The sequence below is a fragment of the Planococcus citri genome, chromosome 2, assembly GCF_950023065.1.
Source record: "Planococcus citri chromosome 2, ihPlaCitr1.1, whole genome shotgun sequence".
In the NCBI taxonomy this organism is placed as follows: domain Eukaryota; kingdom Metazoa; phylum Arthropoda; class Insecta; order Hemiptera; family Pseudococcidae; genus Planococcus; species Planococcus citri.
The window spans coordinates 14,329,886-14,352,545 of NC_088678.1; the positions used below are offsets into that span (position 1 = coordinate 14,329,886).

The following is a 22,660-nucleotide window of genomic DNA, read 5'->3' on the forward strand; positions in this document are numbered from 1 at the left end:
AAACACCAATATCATCAAAATAACTATATTTCAAAAATATTAAAAATTGAGGAGGAGGCTGAAGGAGTGAAGACACTTGGGGGGGGGTTTGATGAGTGCAGCAGAAAATCTGACGTCATATTCGTGCTTAGTGGTATCGAATCATGCGGAAACGACACCTCACTCATTAATAGTTAATTCTTCCAAAATACTCATTTTACCCCCTCTATGACTCGTTTTTTCAAATTTTCACCATGACGGACCTGCCAAAACAAAAATTTCGAAAAAATATATGATATTGAGGGGTCGTAAATACATCCAAAAAACATGTTTAGAAAATTGTTCCTCGCAATTTTCATTGTTAAAAAACATGAAATAAGACGAAAAAACGCCATTTCGAGGGGTATATATGAAGGGAGGGGGTTGACATTTCTGACAATATTCACCAAAAAATATTTGATTGGAATAACGAGTATGTGGTTCACCCATTTTTCCCCCTTATTTGACTGGACTATGAGACAACCACGAACGACAGTAACGCGCGCGAACGCTACGTAACTTCCCACAATAGCGCCGTGGACTATCATGCCCAACCCCCGGCAAATATGACGCGTGGTAAGTTTTTATTTTTTTTGACAATGTTGCACCAACTCAAACTCGTTGAAACTTTTATGGTATAATCTTGACTAAATAACGTATTTTAGGAAAAAAAATGGTGACTGTACCTCCGCAACTTCTTTACAAAATGGCCGCTCAAAATTTTCAAAACGCCACAATTTGGTGAAAAATGGTCCGAAAAATTTTGAAAAAATTTCAGGGGCTTCCCCTCACCCTTAAGAATCGATACAAAAAAACGCGAAATTTTTATCTACTTTTGGCGAAACACTGGAAAATAAAGTTTAAAAAACACATTTTGGCCCCTCCCCCCCTGAAAAAAAGGTCTGGGGGTCTGAAAATTTTTTGAGCGTATCTTCTCATCATGGGTAACCTTTGGTGTGAATTTCGTCGAAATCCATTTCTGGGCCCAAAACCGTACCTTATCCTCCTATACCCTTTTCAAGAAAAACAAAATTATAAAAATACCATTAAGTTTTCGACGAATCTATGAAGATTTTCTTGAACGCATTTCATGGAGAACTAAAAAATATGTTTTTCTGAAAAATTATTTTTTTTTTGAAATTTCAACAAATTTCTGTTACGCTATTTATTAAAAAAAAAAGAGGAAAAATTTACGATTACAAAACAGAAGAAGAAAAACTTATGATTACTACAAATTGTTTCCTCTGAAAAAAAATAAGAGTTCCAAGTAAGTATAAGAGAAGTTGTAAATAAAAAAAAAACCTTGAGAATATATAAAAAATACTTTTTGATTTATTTAAATTTTTCAAGAATTTGTCACAATTTTGGAAAATTAAGAGATCTGCAAGGTAAATATTACGTACTTACTATCGAATTTCAAAAGGTAAAAATGTTCAATTTTTCTCGAAAATACGTACATTAATTTTTCCAAATTTTCAATATCTATCTTCTTCTTTTCCTTTCTTTCAGCGATGAAATATGAAACGAGATTAGATTACTGAAAAATGTTTACAACAACGGTTTTCAATTAGGTATTATTTTAGCTGATTTTTAAACCGATTTTTTTCAATGTGGTCAAACCTATACTCGTAAAATCTCTGAAATGGTTCTAAAAAAATATATTCATAAAGAGGATCAGGATCAAGAAAAGTTCATAGAAAACTTATTTTTTACAGACTCGATAATTCGCTTTGCTTTTGTTCAAAATGAATTTTTTTTGAGGAGGGGAGAAGGGTGGATTAATTTCAAAAATAATAATTGAGGAAGCCCGATTATTTTTGAAATAAAGGAAAATCTCGAAAAAATAGTTTGAATATTTTCTAAAAATGGAATTTTCAAGTTTTTTACATTTCCAAAAAAAATATAATATTTGTAATGCAATAAAAAATGTCGATTTTTTTTTGGAAATTTTGTACTTTTCTCTCCACATTTTTTTGGCCTCAAAAGGTGAACTCTTGAATTTTAAACGATTTTTTTCAACCGATGGAAACTGCAAAAATGGCTTGGAAAAATGAAAAAAAGTACGAAAAAATCGAATTTAAAATTATGTAGGTACATAGGTACATAGGTATGCGGTATGCATAATTAATTACATATTGAAACGTTACTTTTTCATCCTGATCAAAAATTAAAAAAATAAAAAAAATCAGATTTTTCATAAATTAAAATACTGGGACAACTTCCATGACTCACAAGGTTTTAGCTGTAATTTCATAAAATATCTTGGAATTTTTTCAGAATTTTTTTTCAATTTTTCCAGGTTACTTTCATGACTTCTTTGATATTTTAAGAATTACTTACATGACTTTTTTCAAGTTTCATGATTTTTGTTCATCTGTATTAGGTGATTTTTCAATTTTTTTTTATGTTTTACGACTTTTCCTTGAAATGAATGTCTTTCTTACACTTCATCATAATTTTCCCACGAATGTCGTAATTTTTTGAATATTTTGTGATTTTTCAAGATTTTAATGAACTGTTTATGGCTTTTATGACTTCGTAGAATGATGCGTAACAACTTTTTAATGACTTTAATAATTTTTTTTATTCATTTTAAAATTCTTTTGCAGGTTTCATTACTTTTTGTAAATATTTTAGGATTTTTAAAATCAAGCGTGTATGCCTTGTTCCTGACTTATATGACTTTTTAGCATTTTAGAACTTCATTATGACTTACCTACACAATAGAATTTTGTGACTTTTCAAGACTTTTACATACACCTACCTTATGCGTTACTTTGAAGACTTTTTCCGTGTTTTAATAATTACTTTTTTCCATTATTTTAATGACTTTTTTTTACATTTCGTAATTTTTTTCGTGGTTTTTATAATTTTTTAAATATTTAGGTACTTTTTAAAATTTTTATAACGCGTTAGTGACTTTTTTCAATATTTTATCATTTTCTAGGTACATCACTTTCATAATTTTATGAATATTTTGGGACTTTTTAGGATTTTTATAACTTGTTCGTGACTTTTATGACTTCTTAGATGTTTTATGACATGACTTTTCTGCAACTTCAAGGACTTTTTTTTGACATTTCATAATTTGTTCATGACTTTCAAAAAAATTTTTACATTTTGTAACTTTTTAAGCACTTTTTACAAACTAGTTCAAGACCATTATGATTATGATTTTTCAAATATTTAATAATAACTCTGACATGACTTAATGATTTTCATCTTCATTTCATAATTTATCCATGACTTGCATGACTTTTTTTAAAACTGACACATCTTACTCGTACCTTTGACTTTTCTGACTTTTTCAACATTTTTCAGCCTTTTTATAACTTATACATGATACATGATATAATTTGCAAATTTTCAAGACTTTCGTCACTTTCTTGTGACTTTTATGACTTTTTTCTCATATTTTATGTTTTCTCTCTGACTTCGAGGAATTTTTCTTTCAATTTCATACTTTTTGCGTTCATTGTTTGGTACGGTACTTCATCTAAGTAAAAAAACACAATACACATGAAAAATCCTCCACATCAAAATCAAGAGTCATCTCACTTTCAACACCCCCCTTCTCTCTTCAACCTCTTTCAAGGCAACCCCTTTTTATCACAATCACTAATCTCCATCAAATATCCACCTGCAGCCACGATTCTCTTATCATCATCCATTCGTGTAAATCTCTCACCTAACCGACATTTTCCTTCAATCCTCGTTCCACGACCCGGAGACCGGATCAGGAAACACTCTCAACATCGCAATTCAAAATTAAATCAACCGCCCGCAGACTCGAATCGTTTACCAAACCGTATCATTTTCTAATTCTACTCGTAATTCAGCGGTTTGCAAATACATACAACATGCCAAGCCAAGTTACGTATAGAAGAAAAAATTACACTACGCAGCCTATCTGCACGCGTAGCACTATAAAATCCGAGGACGAGTAATTCGGCAGTAAGTACATGAGAAGAGATACTACTCAGTACGTACATGTCCAGGCTTTAAATTCGGAACGGATGTGTCGAAATATTTGACCATCGCATCGGTCATCATAATATAGGAATAAGAACACTGAACAGCAAAGTGTCAAACCTTGAGTCAGTAATTTTTACCACATAGAATATTACGTGATAATACATGCAAATTTCTACGTCTCTATTTTTCACCCTCTATTGTCATCGGAGTCGTCCTCATTTCACACTATGTAGACTTGATACTTCCTTGTTATAGTTGTAGTTATCACAGCACGAGGATGTGATCTTCTTTTCACATACGTACGAATCATTTCATATTCTCCCAAGTAAAATTTACAAGTACTCGAGATATGAAATGGAAAACTCTTGCAGTCGTAAAAATATATGTAAAAACGTGCAGTATACATACACGAGACCAAATAGAAAAACCAGTTCACTGAGGAGGATTTTCCAGCTCGATGTGCCAGAGAGTAACAACAAAACCTAGATATATTAAACGGTAGATAGATCAAAAAAAATAAATAAATAAAATCTCGCGTGGAATCGTACCCGAGAAGAGCTGTCGTTTCGCATAAATTATCATACATTACGTATCTCCGGATCGACCTATCGTCCTAAAACGCTTTTCTAAAAATATCTGTCATTTTACTCGCGACCATACGAGTGAAAAGTTGAAGAATTTTTTTTTTTCATACATAAACAATAAAGCGATACATGAGTATCGAGGTGGTAAAGGTGTGTATAAGTGAGACATACCTACTCAAACCGGAAACACATTTAGGTACAGATTCTCTTCTTAAATTACGTTTATTTCTGGCCCATGCTTCTCTCTGTCTTTGGATCTGTTTCTCTAGTCGTTTCGAGTCGTGATACCTTTGCAGTAATTTCAGCCAATTGGGCGTCTCTTGGGGTACGTATTGTTTCTTATCGATGACCACCGATTTAGTCTTCGAGGTGGTGGTTTCAGCCAATTCTTCGTCGTCGTTCTCCGGATCGATTTCTTTTTTAACGGTTCGCTCGTCGAATAGGTTAGAGCTGGCTACCGATATCGAGGAAACGCGACGACGTCGATAATTTCTAATCTGGTGTCGGTCGTTATCAGTGGCGGCCGCGGTCGTTTCGACAATAGGTAGCGAGTCCGAGGTGGCGTCCAGTCGAGCCAAGCATAGGTGTCGTCCGCTTTCTAAGTCTTCGCCGACGGAAGAAGAAGAGCACGAGGCGGTCGACGACGAACTGCTGTCCTCCTCGGCGATGTATTTAATATTCTCGAGATTATTCAAAACGCTATGTAAACTATTGGTAGCCAGGTTGAAAGTAACAGCCGACGATGAGGTCCTTTCGCAGGGAGATTTCTCCTCATCATCTTCTTCTTCTTCGGCAATTCGATCCGACGAAGCAGAATTATCGTTTATCCTCAGTATAGTCGTGGCTGGATTATCGTTTCCAGCAGCCAGGACCGAAGTATTCTGCAGACTATCCAGAGCTCCCAACGAAGATCCAGCTTTTAGGACGAGTTGATTCGTAGCCAATAGTCGGACCAGTTCGGCTACAGATTCCCAATGCGCTTTGGTCACCGTACCCGATAATTTCACCGCATCTAGACGAAAAGGTATCCAAGTGTCGTTGGTCACGCACCAAACCAACGCCCCCGAAACCCCCATATTATTTATAGCTATATCCGCGATATTGATCACAATTTGATAAACTTATTTAAAAAATACCCTCACGAAGGGGTCGCACTATACTCGAATTTTGTCGAGCTTTTACACAGCACTATCAACACTAGAACAAATTCATTTTTTTTCAAACGAGTCGCCGGTATCAATACGAAAAATTACCAAAATTCGGGGATTTTTTCAAAAAAAAAAAAAAGGTTATCTCGCAAATGGGTTCATTACTCGTATATGTATTATAAGAACACTGCACGTCCGAAATTTAGGTACTTATACGCGCGATGAAACTTACGCAATGTCACCTTAACACCACCGTCTTCGTTTAACACTATGGAGCTGCATCGAGTCGAGTTCGAGTTGTTTCGCGAACTAGCTTATGGCACATCGAGATAGAGAAGCGAACGTGTCTATAACACGGTAGATCGCTAACTAATTTCATCGTTTCTAAGGTATACACCACACCGTGGTGTATACAGTGCATAGCATACGCTGCCGTAGTAGTAGTAGTCGTCGTCGTCGTGTTAACGACCAGACCACAAGAAGATTCATCTTGCATCCATCTCACTCTTTCTCTCTCATACTGCAGCTGGTTGACTTACTTGCTTGCTCGCTCAGTCGCTCATTTCGGTCCAGCTTGGCTCTTTCCTTCTCTCTTCACGCAAAGCCAGATCTACGCTGCTGTTCGTGTGTTGTGAATTCCCTTTCGAACCAGATTTTAGTATATTTTTACGTATTTCAATCGTACCTACATACTACATATAACTAGGCGAGTCATTTTATGAACCTGTGGTACACTGCCTGGATGTTGCTTATGGGCTAGCGATGCGAAAAAATGCAGAACTATTAAAGTAAAGCAAAAAAAAAATTTACATTTGGAACTACCAATGTAAATACTTAGTCGGGAGCGTAGCAAAAAATACTGCCAAAATGACCTTAAGAAGAAGATGTAGGAAAAATTTGCCCCTCCGACCCCCTCCAGTTCGTGCTGAATTTGAAAAATTGGAAAATTTCCGTGTTCGAAAAAAAATTGATTGTTTTCAAATCAATTGTTCAATTTTGATTTTATTATGTCAAGGAGATAATTAGGTACAAAATTATCATAATTATTTTAAAAGAAAAATATATATATTTTGGGACTTCACGAACTTGACAAAAATGAACTTTGAACTTTTCTATCTGCCGAAAAGCGATGATATATCGCATCTCGGGAGTAATAAGGTCACATCTCAAAAAAAATTGATTTTGACGTTTTTGCATTTTTGGGGTTTGTATGACCCCCCTCAACCAAAAATAACACTTTGAGTTGGGTACATTATCTAGATCATGTAAAAAACCCAAATGGCCTAACTCAAAATCCCAACAACATTGCAAGTTGTTTGGAGTTATAAGGTGACATCTCAAAAAACTCCACCTTTTTTGAGCAAATTTCGTACATACAAAGTGTTAACAAACAGTTTTGATTGTTTTGAATGTTTGTCAGTTGGAAATAGTCACAAGGAGTGCATTTTTTATTGGTTTGTACCAAATGGAAAAAAATTTTTAAATCGATCACTTTTCAGAAAAATGAATTTGCACATATAATGAAATTTTAGTTTTTTGAGGAAAACTCAAAAACTAAGCACTCTAGAAAAAAAACTAACGACATTATGTCGATTGGAAATTTAATTCTCTACAACTTTGTTATCATGAAATTTTTTTGGACGTTTCCTTTCGCCTCCACATCAACTTTAATGAAAGGTTCTAACTCAAAATCTTTTCCAAACATTGAAATATTTCCTCTTTAAGATTTTATTTTTCAAAGTGTTCTTATGCTAAATGAAGGTGGGATAGTTACCAGATGTTTAAAATGAGGTGCTATTCATTCCTCACAATTAATTATTAGTTGATAAAAATAATGAATCAAGTTTTAAAAAAAAGAAAATCACTCTCCTGTAAAATTTCACTTTTTTGAGATGTGACCTTATAACTCTCGAGGTGTGATATGTACAAGCACTAAAGACATTGAAAGATTTTGAAAAAATAAGCACAACACAATTTTGAAAAAAAAGCACAACACGATTTTGAAAAAAGCACAACGCAGTTCCGAATTTACTATGCTATTCTGAAAGCTCCAAAGCACAACGCGATGTATCTCAAAAACATAATGCAACTCCAAAAGCACTACAGTTCTGAATGAACCTCTTGGGAGCACTGCAAAATCACAAATGACTGGTGGGATTTGATTCAGAAAGGGTAACCACCTACATTCATTGTCTAGGTACTGCATTTGTGTAAATGAAACACCTGCAGAAGTTCTAAAAACCTTTCTCAAAATAGAACAACGGAGAAAATTTTATAACCCCTGTGGTGTTACATTTAGGTAAGGTGCACCGGGGCAAGTCAGAATGATTTTTCGCAATTTCAACTTTGACCAGCTGTTACTCCCCTTCTAATGAACCATTATGGATCAAATTTATTATGTAGGTTCCCATAAGGGTTCTTAACCTATGGTAAAAATTTGAGCGCGATTGACACAGTAGCTTTCGCTCAGTGGAATAAAATATAAACTGTCCTGACTTACCCCAATTGGGGGAAGTCAGAACACGCTAAACTTTGCAGAGGCGTAGATCACAAACCGAGCATCCTAGAAAAATTGCTCAAAAACAAAATTGTAGAGAATTTAATTCTCTTTGAGATCACTCTCATCAGATTTTCACTAGGATGCACGGTTCGTCCGCTATATGCGAAAAACTAAGAAATAGAAAGTCTGTATTTTAGACCAAATTCAAAATAAGTTCAAAACAACAACAAAATACAATTGAACCAAAGACATCTAAAATGAAACTGAATCGCGAAAATTTTTATGCCGTGATGAAGTAGGGGTAGTACCCTCAAGTCACCTTTAGTGGCACTTCGTCAGATATAAACCTCTAGGCGCTAGAGCAAGTTTTCTAACTTACCCCGAATTCCAACTTCCCCCGGTGCACCTTATAAGTGAGACAGATAAGCAAATACAATGGATCATTGAAAATCAATAGGCAGCAAATCACTTTGATTTAAACTTTCAGAAAAATGAAAATAAACAAATTTGAAATTTTTGTAAAAGATTTCTTTGGCCTATTGTGTTTACCGATCGGCATCTTTTATAAATATAACACCACAGGGGTCATAAAGATTTTAATTTCATATGATCTGAAAATGAGTAGTTTCCTAGACAGTTTTGTGGTTGGAAAATACGTCTTTAGGGCATCTATCTAAACATGTGCGGAAAACAGTTACTTTCCTCCCTAAGTAACTGTTTTCCACACATGTTTACAAATTTGAAATTAGCCATTTTTTAAAATTTCAGCATTTATTTTCCTCTCATATGAAATTAAAATAGTATATGTGACAGGATTGGACAGTAACGCGATTAACTGGTGCGATTCAAGTCGCTTGGCTTCGCCTCGCTCCTTAAACTTTGCACTGGTTGATCGTATACTTTCTGCTCCTGTCACGTAATATACTATTACAACCCCTGTGGTGTTACATAAATTTTGAAATTTAACAGACATCGGCTTTGCTTTTGATAAAATCTTTTCCATTGTTCAATTTTGAAAAATAAATTTGAAAATTGCACAATAGAAAAGATTTTACAACCCCTATGGTGTTACATAAATTTTGAAATTTAACTGAGGTCGGCTTCGCTTTTGATATGGCCCTTTTCCTCTTTTTGATTGTTTTTTTTTAGTACAAATTTTTGTAATTAATTGCAATTACTCGACATTCCCTGCCTCAAGTTGAGCCTCACCCCTACATATGAAAGATTCAAAAAAAATCGACACATTTCTCGAAGAGAACATTCTAGCCAAAGAATTTTTCAACTTTTAGAATGAAAGTAATATTTAAACTTTAAGGATGAAAGCTCAGTTTTTCAAAAAATGTACAGAAGTTTAAAAAAAAAACATTAGAAAAAACATTCAAAAATTTCAAAAAAATCACATCAAGGGCAATTTTTTGATTTTTTTAGGGTTTGGGCTGTTGAAATAAATTTAAAATTCACATTATCAAGTATCAATATGTAATTCTTTATTTCGTCGTAAATACTGGTAATTCACCGATCACTTGAGATTGATTAGATCCAGTTGATACCAAAACCAAAAGTAGCAGTGATATGAAGGAAACTAAAAGCACTCCAACGCAAAAGAAAGTGCACCTTTGCCAAAATTAACGTCAAAAAACTTTCTGAAATCATCAAATGGTTCCTTGTTTGGAAATGACCTGTTCGATGACCGTAATGAGAATTCCAATGACAATAGTCAAGACAATTCTGTGCGCGATACAGACTTGACTAAATAAAGAATATTACTCAACCGAAATCAATCGAAATCTCCAATTCTCAACGATCTCGCTAATTGTGTTGAAATCAAGATTTACTTGGCTGAATTTGAAGCTTCACCAAATTTGTACAACGAAGCTGTTCAAAGCCAAGACTGTTCCAAATCGAAAGACACTATGGACACTGTGATTCAATCCATATCCGCTAAAGGCATGCCAGATCTAGGTTCTAGACCACTGGGAAAGCCATCTGACATTGTGATTCGTCTGAAATTTCCTATTGATCAGCAACAGACGTGCTGCTGTATGTATGTTGCCAGAGAAACACGCTTAGACATATGTGATCAATGTGTTATGAGATCTCTGGAAAATCTAACCATCGAAGACATTGGCTATCTGAAACACTCAATGCATCATTTGTTTGGTAGGATGTATAGACAGCTGAAATGTTCCAGCTATGATGATTTCGCTGATGTATGACTATGTTTCACTCGACAACTGGCGTACCCATCGAATATGCTAATGCGGCGATATTGTGGATCAATGTAGCTGAATCAAGTTGCTTATCTGAGCTGATTGCCGCTAATGAAGCAATGAAGCATCTTTAACCCTGACCAAATTTGAGAAAAACATGATCAGTGGAATCATGGAGTGACATCATTTGGATTTTTTTCACTATCCCATCGAATGGAAGCCTCAGAATTGAGGAAATTATAGAAAAAAAGGGAGAAGAGGGTGCAAAACAAAAATTGTCAAAATCCAAATAACCAAGTTGACAATTTCAAAAAAATCACGTTTCAATTTTAAGAAACGATTCAAAGACGATCACATGATAAGAATTTTTCAAAAATTCAGTGGAAGGAGGAGAGGGGGAGACAAACAAAATTAAAATCGCTCACTAACCAGTTGATAATAATAATCTAATGAAATCACATGTTTGACATTTTGAGAAATCAACCAATACCTCAGAATTACATAAAATCAGGCATTATAATTTGTGTCATTCTGTAGGTAATGGGCCCATTTGGTTGTTTCTATTCATTGAGATAATCAAGTTTTTAGTGAAAAAGTTCAGAGAATCAATAATCTAGGTTTTGATGGATTTTGATGTAGAACATATACGACTATTGTGTGTTAAAGTATCAAGGTTGCAGGTGAGCCCCAAGCGGAGAAAAATGGAACTAAAGTTTTTCCAAGAAGAGCCTATTTGGTCGATTTTGTTTTTTTTCACGGTAAATTCATTTCTGAATACTTCCGAAAAAATACCCTCCGAATTATACTGCACCTAGTCACCAGTGGCAACATGTACAAGTATACTATTCAAAAACACATTTTACCTAGGTCCAGAGCTAGCTGTGTGGCACTGGTAATGGATTGAGGAGCAGGAGGTATGGGTTCAAAGCGCACCTCAGGAAGAAATTAAAAAAAAAAAAATTTACGATTTTTATTTTTACAAGTTGAATTTTGACAGAAAATGTAATTTAATAATTTTTATTGCTTTTAAACAGAATAATGGATTTTTATGCAAAATTTTAATTTATTAATCATTGTTTTCCAGGCTTAAAATACTCATAAACATGAAAAGATTGAGTAAAAAAAAATCGCTATTGCAGGTGGGTAGTAATATTTGTCATCAGAAACAATAATCTTCAATTTTAGGTATGAAGGTTTTGGGATTACATCAAATTTCAGCTTTTTTCAGAAAAAAAAACTTTGAAGGCGATTTTCTCAAAAGTTGAGCTTTTCAAATTATTAATTGAAGAGTGATATTCCAAAACTCGCTTTGTCCATTTTTGGCGAAGTGCGTTTTTTTGCGCCATCTGGTGGATGACATAGTAACTCACGATCCTACATCATTTACCTACCGAAATAAGATGTGAAACACGCCGAAAACGTCATTTCACCAAAAACTCAAAAAAAAAATGTTCTTCCATAACTGGCTTTATCCAGTAAAAATTTTAAAATTTCATACTCGTGGTTTAATAGTTTCTTATGATTGGCGAGTATACGATTATAAAACGCTGGCTGAAACATCCCTGAAGTCAACAGCTCAGTTACAGATGCAACAAAATCGATACAGAACCTTACAAAGAGTTCTCCATGTTGAAACCTGCTATAACCAAACTGTTTCTTCGTAAACCGGAACTTGTAACCAACCCAAAAGGAATTTCCATGAGTAAACGAGATGATGTTCGAAAACTTATCGCTCTCATGGATTTGTCAGAAATGAAAAAGCAGTATTACGAAACCGAATTGAGCAAACCATGTTCTACGAAGAAAGATGTTTTGAAGCGTGCAAAAGAAAAGCCGGCAAAATCCAGAACTTCAAGAAAACGTAAAATCGATTCTGATGATGATAATTTGCGAGAAAATATTTTCCCAAAACCGAGGAGGGGAAGGCCGAAAAAAATGCTGTAGTTGAAAACGTAATGAGTGGACCATCAACATCAGCTGAAATTGAAAAACCAAAACGAGGAAGGCCCAAGAAAGATGCTACTGTTGAAATCGTAAACAGTGGATCGTCAAAAGAAGATTTAATTGAAAAACCTTTTTTTTCATTTTTTTTTTATTCTTATAATTTCTAATTTTCGTTGTACTATTGTAATTTTTTGCAAAATGTAGTTCAATTTTGTATGTGTTACTCTCAAATTAAAACTAGGAAGGCCAAAAATTGTTATTTTTCTTAATTTTCGTTGTACTAAGTACTTCTTTGTGAAAGTTATTTTTTCATATTTTTTTTATTCTTATAATTTCTAATTTTCGTTGTACTATTGTAATTTTTTGCAAAATGTAGTTCGATTTTGTGTGTGTTACTCGTTAATCAAAATTAGGAAAGCCAAAAAATTGTGATTTCTAAGATAATTTTTGTTTTACTTCTTGTTTGCGAAATTCATTTTTAATTTTTTTAATAATTTTCTCATAATTTCTAATTTTTATCTTACTATTGTAATTTTTTGCAAAATGCAGTTTGATTTTGTAATTTGTATGTGTTACTCGTTAATCAAAACTAGGAAAGCCAAAAAATTGTGATTTTTAAGATAAGATAATTTTTGTTTTACTTCTTGTTTGCGAAATTCATTTTTAATTTTTTTAATAATTTTCTCATAATTTTTAATTTTTATCCTACTATTGTAATTTTTTGCAAAATGCAGTTTGATTTTGTAATTTGTATGTGTTACTCGCATATTTATTAAAGTGTTCCAAAACAGACTTTGTGCAGTATTATTCATCATGATAAAGCTTGAAAACGGACTTGCGTAAATTATACATCGTGAAAATGACGTGTTCCAAAACGCGCTTTATCCAGGTACTCCTGTTTGCAGCTATGTTTCACACCGAATACGTATGGTAAAAAATTTTTTTATGAAGGGGTTCCTTCCAGAGAATGGTGTACTAGAGAAGTACACCATCGCCGATTTCTCACATTCAACACGTTAGAAGGGGAAATGTTTTTAGTCCCTCCTGAAAAGTTGCGAAAATGGACAAAGCGAGTTTTGGAATATCACTCTTCAATTATGGATTTTTTTGGAGTTTTTTTTTGCACTTTTTGGGCTTTTATATCCAGCTCATATGATTGCTCCGGAGGTTTACTTCACCCCCCCCCCCCATAACTCAATATCGACCAAATGGGCCCATTTCCTGCGGAATGACACATTTGTAGATAATTTTGGTATTTTTTTGAGAATTTCGTTTCATCTGACTTATATCAATATTATTTCAACTAATACCTTTTCAAACTTATTTCCATCTCACTATTTGACGTTGAGAGACACTTTTCATTACCTCTCCCCTCTCCCTCGCCCTCACCATCGAATTCAAAACATAACACACGAACCTTATGTTTCAGCAAATATTTTGACAGCCCTATAGTGAAATCTCAATAACTCAAGATAGCTTTTTTGCTGCATACGTGTATTTTTTTTCAAATGAATCATGGGTACCTACCAAAATGTGATAATTGCAGTGATAATGAATGACGAATATTACCAAAATGGTTTGCAAAGAGTAGGATGTTTTTAGCGTTGCACCAAAGATGCAAATTTCCATCGATGATTATAATTGTTATTTATTACATCGATTCTATAATAGCTTTTTCGTAAGTTTTGTCGCAATTTTAAATTTTATTTCATTTCATGCATTAATTTTACGACAAGGTACATAATATTGTCAATTTTTCAATAACACCATCATTTACCTACTCAATCTGTGTTTGGGAAACTTGAATCAGAATGAAGTGATGCTGCTAAACCCACACCTCACAACACGATTTCCATTTTCCAAGTAAACCATCCACAAATCGAAAAAAGACACGTCCCAGAAAAAAAATCTCGCGAAGGATACATAGTTGAAAATCTCAAATATGGAAATTCCCTCAATTTCGAGTTTCAAATTCGCCGAATCGAAATGTCAACAGAGTATGATTTCGAAGAAGGTAGTATATCGTATGATAGAATTATTATCGATGGAGTATATAGGTCGTTAGCTTGCAGTACAGGTACACAAACGCTGATCATTCAGAGAGACCAAACCCGAGTGGCAGAGCAGAGAGGCCGACAACACCAGCACCACAGCAGAATGTTGTATGCAGTATTCGGAGGTCATAGAGAACTGCATCTTTTCACCGAAAGCCGACGCCTTGCGGCTTCTTACGAGTCAACCATCTTTACATCTCTTTTCCTCCATACCCAAGTCCTCCTGATACGAGTATACTCGATGCTCGTACAACAAGTACATTGCACCAAGTCTTAATTCTAAACCAAATATTCACCGCACATGTTTGAGAATTGAAACGAGACATCGAGACACGAGAGTGACGAAATCCACTCGCCTCTCCGCATGCGATGACCACGTTAGGGAAATTTTTTTGCCATGTTAATTCGCAGTACACTATAGTACAGTGATATTTTCTCTCTGCGAGAATCATCGTACGTACATATGTACTTGCAAGGAGTTAACATTGACCCAGATCGACGTTCGCACATAAGCCGATGAAATTTCCCATCGTTTTCAAAACCAACCAACGCAGACGTTAATTTTTTAACGCATCTCCGAGAATTTTACTAAAAGCTTGATTACCATTCGTCGTGGTATTCCCCTTCGATGGCAATTTCGCGAAATTTTCGTCGGTCAGTTGATCATTACGAGTATATTTTAGAAGAATTCGAGCGTTATTTAATTCGTCTCGTGGCTTATGCAACGATCGAATAACCAACCACAGAGTTTCGGGTATATAATTTCGCCTCCTTGCTCTCCCCGCTGGGATAAGATGTACCTTGTATCCTCAAGTTTGGCAACATTACGAGGAAGTCGACGACAATCGCTAGAGCTGTCATCGAAAAACTAATTTCCCAATTTCACGCTGCAGTTTTTTTCTTCGTCTTTATCGATGCTATTTATTTGATCGAGAAAAAAAATGACATAAAAGACATCCACCCGCGTGTGCGATATGCATTATCAACTCGTGTCGATATCGCTGTCGCGTTTCCGGCGTAATAAAAATTCAATTAGGTCGTGGTGTTTTGTTGCCATTCCAAGGAATTACGAGTACTTACATAAGATAATTCATATAAGCTGCATGTTGCTCTTCCGAGTTCCGAATATTTTAATGCTACGGTGTGGTTTTTGCATTATTCGCCGCATCAGAGAGTGATGATTACAGACTACGCAGAAAGACGACGTGTAGGTGGAAAGGGCAAATATTGAATTTTAAATTAGATTTTTTTTTCTCTTCTTCCAATCTTCTTTACGATGCACTTTATAGGAGAATTTTTTATGGCATTTGTTACCCCATTGTCGATAGATTTTACGAGCATTTTATGCGTAATTTTCTACATACATTTATACTCTTATTATTAAGTTCAATGTGAACTACCGTTTCCGTAATGGGAATTCCTTTTCCTTTTTTTTTCTTCATTAGAATAAGACGAGGTGATATCGATAATTAGTTGTGATTTAGATGTGAGAAGAATAAGGATTGAAGGAGGAAACTGGAATTTCAGATTTGAAAATTGAAGGGCAGGGAAGGAATAGAACTGAAAAATTTGAGAATTCTCTCTTTGTTGGGATAAAAAATGGACTATTGGATGAAAAATAAATGGTTTCAAAAAAAAATTGATTAACCCCCTCAAATCCCAATTTCGCCATTTCTAGCCATTCTGGAGCTTCCAGTGCGATTTTTCAATTTCTCCAGAATTTTCAATTTGCTCCAGAAGGCGTGAATATGAAGTTTGGCAGCTAAAAATCAAGTTGTGTGCTATGCTCGACCTGTTTAACGAATTTATCCACATTTGAGCCGATTCTGGAGCGGACACCTCTAGAGTGCTTTTTTGGCCAGCTTTTTTTCAAAATAAAAATACCTATTAAATCAAAAATTTCTCGTTTGCGAGAAAATTTTTGAAATTTGCGCGAATCGCAGTATTTTGTCATGAACTAACCCCACGAGGGCGAATTTCACCATTTCCAGCCTTTCTTGGGCCTCCCTTTAATTTTTGGATATTTTTATTATGAAAAAAAACTGGTCAAAAACCCACTCTCGAGGTGTCCGCTCCAGAATCGGCTCAAATGTGAATAAATTCGTTAAACAGTTCGAGTATAACACAAAACTCGATTTTTAGCTGCCCAACTTCGTATTCAGGCCTTCTGGAGCAAACTGAAAATTCTGGAGAAATTGAAAAATCGCACTGGAGGCTCCAGAATGGCTGGAAATGGTGGAACTCGGCCTCAGGGGGTTTGTTGGGTTCGAAATACAGCGATTCGCGCAAATTTCAAAATTTTCCTCGCAAACGGTAAAATTTTGATTTTTTTGGATTTCTTATTATGAAAAAAGCTGGTAAAAAACACTCTTGAGGTGTCCGCTCCAGAATCGGCTAAAATGTGGATAAATTCGTTAAACAGGTCGAGTATAACACTCAACTCGATTTTTAGCTGCCCAACTTCATATTCACGCCTTCTGGAGCAAATTCAAAATTCTGGAGAAATTGAAAAATCGCACTGGAGGCTCCAGAATGGCTAGAAATGGCAAAATTTGGATTTGAGGGGGTCAATATCAGTTTTAGGACTTATTTTGAACATTTTTACTGATCAAGTACGTACTTTTTTAAAAAAAGCATAAATCACCAAAATAGTCAATTTTGGATTTTCAAAAATTCGCCAAAAATCGAAAAATGAACTTGGGCAGCTGAAAATTTGGATTTGGAGGTTTTAGAACATGCTCTTTCCAAAAATCGTGATCCCGTTCAAATCGGAAGCGGACATCTCAAGAGGTTCCCTTGTAAGAAAAAAAAGGGGAAAAAACGTAATTTCGAAATTTCGGAAGGAAAGAATGAAAAATGGCAAATTTAAATTTCCGCACTAGTAAAATTATGTAGGTCTCAAAACACAACTTTTAAGCTCATAATCCAAGCTATCAAAAAACGTGTTCGTTTTGACTTTCACTATCAATAAAATTGAAAAAAACTGTTGGGTGTCTGAAATAAAGACAGTTTACAGAGCTCAAGTACTTGTTTAGGTAAAATAATGGAAATTAGTCCTGAAATTAAGACAGTATCAACTTCCTGGAACCAAATTCCCCCACTTCTAGTCGTTCTGGAGCCTCCAGCGTGATTTTTGATTTCTCCAGAATTTACAAATTTCTCTAGAAAAGGTGTGTAAATCAATTTGGGCAGGTTAAAATTGATCGCTGTGACTTATTCTGTGCTGTTCAAAGGGTTTAACCACAAATTGAGCCAATTTCCAGGTGTACATCTCGAGTAAGTACATTTTTTGACCATTTTATTTGCAAAAAATGTTTAAAAATAAGATTTTTCTATTCGTAGGGAAATTTTTGTTGAGGTTTGCACAAATGACAGTATCTTGTCCAACATCCCCCCCCCCCCCAAATTCAAATTACACCATTTCAAGTCATTCTGGAGCCTCCAGCGTGATTTTTGATTTCTCTAGAAGTGATGGAAATTAATTTGGGCTGCTCAAAATTGAGTTGAAGTTTATTTTCGACCTGTTTAAAGAGTTTATCTACATTTGAACCGATTACCAGACGACATCTCGAGTTTGTTTTTTTAACCAGCATGAAAAAAAAAACTCAAAAAGTTTATATTTTAAGAGAATTTTTCAAAATTTCCACGAATGCCTGTATCCGATGTGTATAACCAACCCTCTGAATCCAAATTTCACCATTCCGAACCAGTTTGGAGCCTCCAGCGCGATTTTTATTCCTCCAAATTTTTGAAATTTTTCCAGATGGCGTGAAAAATCTTTTAAAGAAGTTGAGAACAAGCCACAATTCAATTTTTAGCTGCCCAAATTAATTTGTACGCCTTTTGGAAAAATATTGAAATTTTAGAGAAGAAAAATTATGGAATTTTTTTGGAGTGTTTATAATTGCAAAATAAAATGCTAAAGAATTTTTTTCAAAAAAAAAAAAAAAAAAATCTGAAAATGTGAGCTTAAATTTTTCTATCGTGAAATGATATTTTTTTCACCTACTTAATTTTCCAGGAAGATATGAATAAAACAAAACACCACTCTAAATACTTATTTGAAATTCAAAATTCCAACATCTCTATTGGCATTTCCAAAAAATATTCATTCAGACTCCGTCACGCCTCTGTTTATACCTATCTTTTTAAAATTCCAAATACCTTCAACTTAGCTCCCATTCACGCATAGGTAAATATTAATTTTTCTATCCTCGTAATTCGCTGAAATTGCCTGCATTCTAAGAAACCTGACGAGCTTTTTGCTATCAGTATTTTTGGCGCTTATTCATACTGTTTATTTATTTATTAATATATGAATCTCAACTTCCTGTACCGATCGCAATCCAATATTTGTCGTACTTGAACGTGATTTCAACACATCAACCGCAACGCTGACAATTGAGTGCTTCCTATTTCATAGTGGAAAAATTCGCCGGGAAAATTGCCCACATAAATATCTTTTTTTTTTTCTCGAAAAATGGAATATAAATTACGTCTAAACGACATTCGTCTATCCTCTGCCAAGTATGCCACGTGCTTTATCGATAACTGAAAAATTTTACATTCGTTTTGTTCTGTTAAATTATACCTACTTCTTTCTTTTTTTATAACCTTCTGTCAACACAATATCTAAATATTTATACGCGTACAATTGGTATTTAATTACATTACGTGCGGTATTGTTATTGAAGATGTCATTTGAACGATATTCGTCTTACAAAAGACACCAATTAACGAAATGCTTCGAAATTATATTAACGAGCGATGAATCATATGTAATTAGAATTTAGCGAGACTAAATCAGCGATATAACAAGTTTGCTAATTGAAAGAAATTACCTACTCGTTTCTGTAGGAATTTTTTTTTTCTTACCGAGATTTGAGATTTTGAGAAACGATTAGCGAAAAAATGCGTTCTTCGCTGAAACTTGAAGTTTTCGTGGAAATGATAATAAAAAACGAAATGATAATCTGATAAGATTGGCTTGTGTTGAACAGGTCAGAGGTGAAAAAGTTTGTTATGAATTATCTGCAGCCTTTGCTGGGAAAGAAGTTGGTTCAATTAAAGGAATCCCCTTGTCGAGGAAAAATACGAATAATCTGCCTTATCTACTCCTTCTCACCCCCCCCCCCCTTAAAATTGAAAGAAAAACATGGTAATGATTTTTGGAATCTGACTATGTTTTTATTTTTAAATTGAAAATCTATAACCAAAGAAATTACCCAAGGAGGAAGATTCCATCATCACGTATTTGAATTTCTTTTCGAACCCATTTATTCATTCTCATTTCTATTTTTCAATTCCATTCAAGAATAAAAATTTCTTTCGGAAAAAACAATTACGCATGGTAATAGGTGGTAGGTATAAATTAAATTTTTTTTTAATTACATCTTTATCGATCGATCTTTTGAGCATTGTACGATCAATGAAAACAAATCATGCTAGCGCCACGTTCGCGTTTCCTTTCTGTCGAGAAACTTAATTACGAACCGTTATCTCATCTCGATTCGGTAACGCGTTTTCCTCATTCGAGCAGCATTATTTGCAATTTCATTCGGTTAAAATTACCCCTGAGAAGGTCGCGGTGGTGAGATGTGGTGCGACGCTGTTGTTATCGTTTCAAAAAATCAGTACGACTCATCGAATCGATATGCGTAACCCCCTCACTTCGAAATTTCTGAGCGCGATTATGAAGCGAGAGAATTTATTTAGATTGAACAGCCTTAATCGATGTGTGAAGAATTATCAAAAACTCTTCTGAAAAATTTGTTTTTTAGTTGCTTCTCTAATCTTACCGCCTACTCCACCCATAAGCTCCCTTTGAATTTTCGAAAAAAAGAGCTTCAGATTCGAATTCAAGAAGCGTAAAAATTTTTTTTTGATAACTCAAGCGAAAACTTTCGAAATTTTGAGTTTTGCCCTTTTCCTTTTGTAGCTGTATTGGAGTTCTCGACAAAACTGGGTTCAGATCAGAATTTAGGGGTCAGGAAAACATGATTTTTAATACCCACACGAAGGTTTCGAAATTCTGAATGTCATCCCTTCCCCTATGTAGACTTTTTATAGGGGTTCGACAAAAGTGGCTTCAGATTTGAATTCAAAATATTAAAAAAAAACACACTTTTTAATTTCTTACACGAAAATTTCCAAAATTTTGAGTTTTACTCCTTCCTTACTGCTGCTTTTTCTGGGTTTTCGACGAAATCTCCTTCAGATTCAAATTTAGAAGGCAGAAAAACACAATTTTTGATACGTCATATAAAAATTTCAAAAATTCCAAGTTTTTTCTCTACCGCTTTTTGAAACTACCTTTTAGGTCTCAAATCAAAATAATCCAAAAAAAAAGAATTCAGCCAGATGAATCCATTTTTCGCACCAATACCACAATTTTCAGATTTTTGGTCAGCCAAAATTTCACTAAGACCGCTGTATGGTTGAGCAGGGCGAGTTGACATTTATCAATATACCGAAAAGCCCCAATATTTTAAACATTTTTACTTGAACTCCGAATTAGCTTCAAAATATTTTTCAGTGAAAAAACTTCAAGTATACTACATCTCATAATTTTCACCTACTTTGCATAAAGAAAAGATAATCGAAGATATGTTTGAAAAACGTCAAAAAAAAGTCCAAAATTAGGGCACATTTTTTACAAAAATCCGCCAAAAATGGTTAATTTTGAATTTTTAAAATTCGTCAAAAATTGAAAAATCAATTAGGGCAGCTGAAACTTTGGCTATGGGGGTTTTAGCCCATAGTGCTTCCAAAAATCGCGGTTTAGTTTGCCGGTAGTGACCTAGAAAGAAGATTCACAGTGTTGTAGCTGCTTCAATTGCCATTAGTTTGAGATTTCAGGGAATTTTTTTGAAAAAAGGTGGGCCCAAAAATACCTTCTTTTTCACTTCTGTCAAAAGTTGTCGTCTGTTGCGTTGATTAAGCTACATATTTAAAAAACAGGGCCATCAGAAGGGGGCAAAGGGGGCGGTTCACCCCGAGCCCGCGAAAAAAAGGGGATGTGATGAAAGAAAACTCGTATTTTCCCTCAAAACACAAATTTCCGAAAGCTTTTGCCCTCACTTCGTTGGGGCTTGTTTTTTTTCATTTTTTAAAATTGAAATTTCGAAAAGAAAAATCATTCAACTTTTAAAATTTGAAGGTGAAAAAATAAATTTCTCACATAAAAAGTATTGTTTTTACGCCTCACGAAAAACAAATTTTCAAGAACTTTCATCCTCACTTGGGCTTGTTCTCTTTTCTTTTTCAAAATTAACATCTTAAAAAAATATCTTTCAAATTCTAAAGTTTTGAAAGCCAAAAAATAAACTCCTTGCATGAAAAAACATTGTTTTTAGTTCTCTCAAAATACAAGTTTTCTAAAGATTTTGGTCTCACTTCGCTCAGCCATGTCCCATTTTTATATCAAGATCAACTTCCTAAAAGAAACAACATTTTATTTAGACCCCTCGAAATAAAATTTTTAAAAACGTTTGCCCTAGCTTCGCTCTGGCCAATTTGTTTCTTGTTCCAAAATATAAAAATTGACATTTCGGCCCCCAAAAATCCAAAACAGAAAATTAAAATTTTTCTGAGTCATATACGAGTAAATGTGTTATCAAGCGACAAAATTGGTATTTTTCCCGTCTATATCAGTCGGTAAATTTTCAGTCGAAAAAGTCGCTGGAGGTTCCAAAACGACTTGAAATCCACCTGCAGTTGACTTCGTAGCGTATTGAAATTAGTTTGCAGAATAAATTTCGGCTTTCCAACCACATTTGATAGAATTTTGGGAAATTTTGAGTTTCAAAAATCTGCTGGAGGCTCCAGAACTGCTCAAAACGGGTTGAAACAGTTTCCAATCGATTTGACGTGTTGAAAATAGGGTATCTCCTAAATTTCAGCTTTATTGATCAATTTGGTAAAATTTTAATTTTTCCCCTCCTTTTTGGGCTGAATTTGGTTTTCAAAAATTCACCAAAAATCGAAAAAGGCACTTTAGCACTTGAAATTCTCACAGGTGATAAATTTTTGCCTGATCTTTCAATCTACCTTTGCACGGTTTAGAAAATATCAGCTTTATCCAATCACATCGTCTTGCATTTTCAATGTTGAACAGTTGATTTTTAATTTTTTTTTAAAATGATGATTCTGAAAGATTTTTATGAAAAATATTTATCATTTCCTAAAATTGTGCACTTTTTTTGACACGACAAAATCTTCAAAAAAA

The 22,660-nt window shown here is 34.4% G+C and overlaps 1 protein-coding gene across 2 annotated transcripts in view; it reads right to left on the minus strand.

Annotated features, from left to right (window-relative positions):
- The window catches only part of Src42A (Tyrosine-protein kinase Src42A), a 100,694-nt gene that overhangs the window by 49,555 nt on the left and 28,479 nt on the right, over positions 1 to 22,660 (minus strand). Inside the window, exon 1 of one of the 2 annotated variants that reach the window (XM_065348739.1) lies at positions 4,749 to 5,801. The exons of the other annotated variant lie outside the window; for it this stretch is intronic. Within the exon in view, the coding sequence (XP_065204811.1) occupies positions 4,749 to 5,653 (905 nt within the window). The 5' untranslated portion in view covers positions 5,654 to 5,801. Of the gene's footprint in view, positions 1 to 4,748; positions 5,802 to 22,660 lie in introns of those variants that run through there. 2 annotated transcript variants of the gene reach the window in all.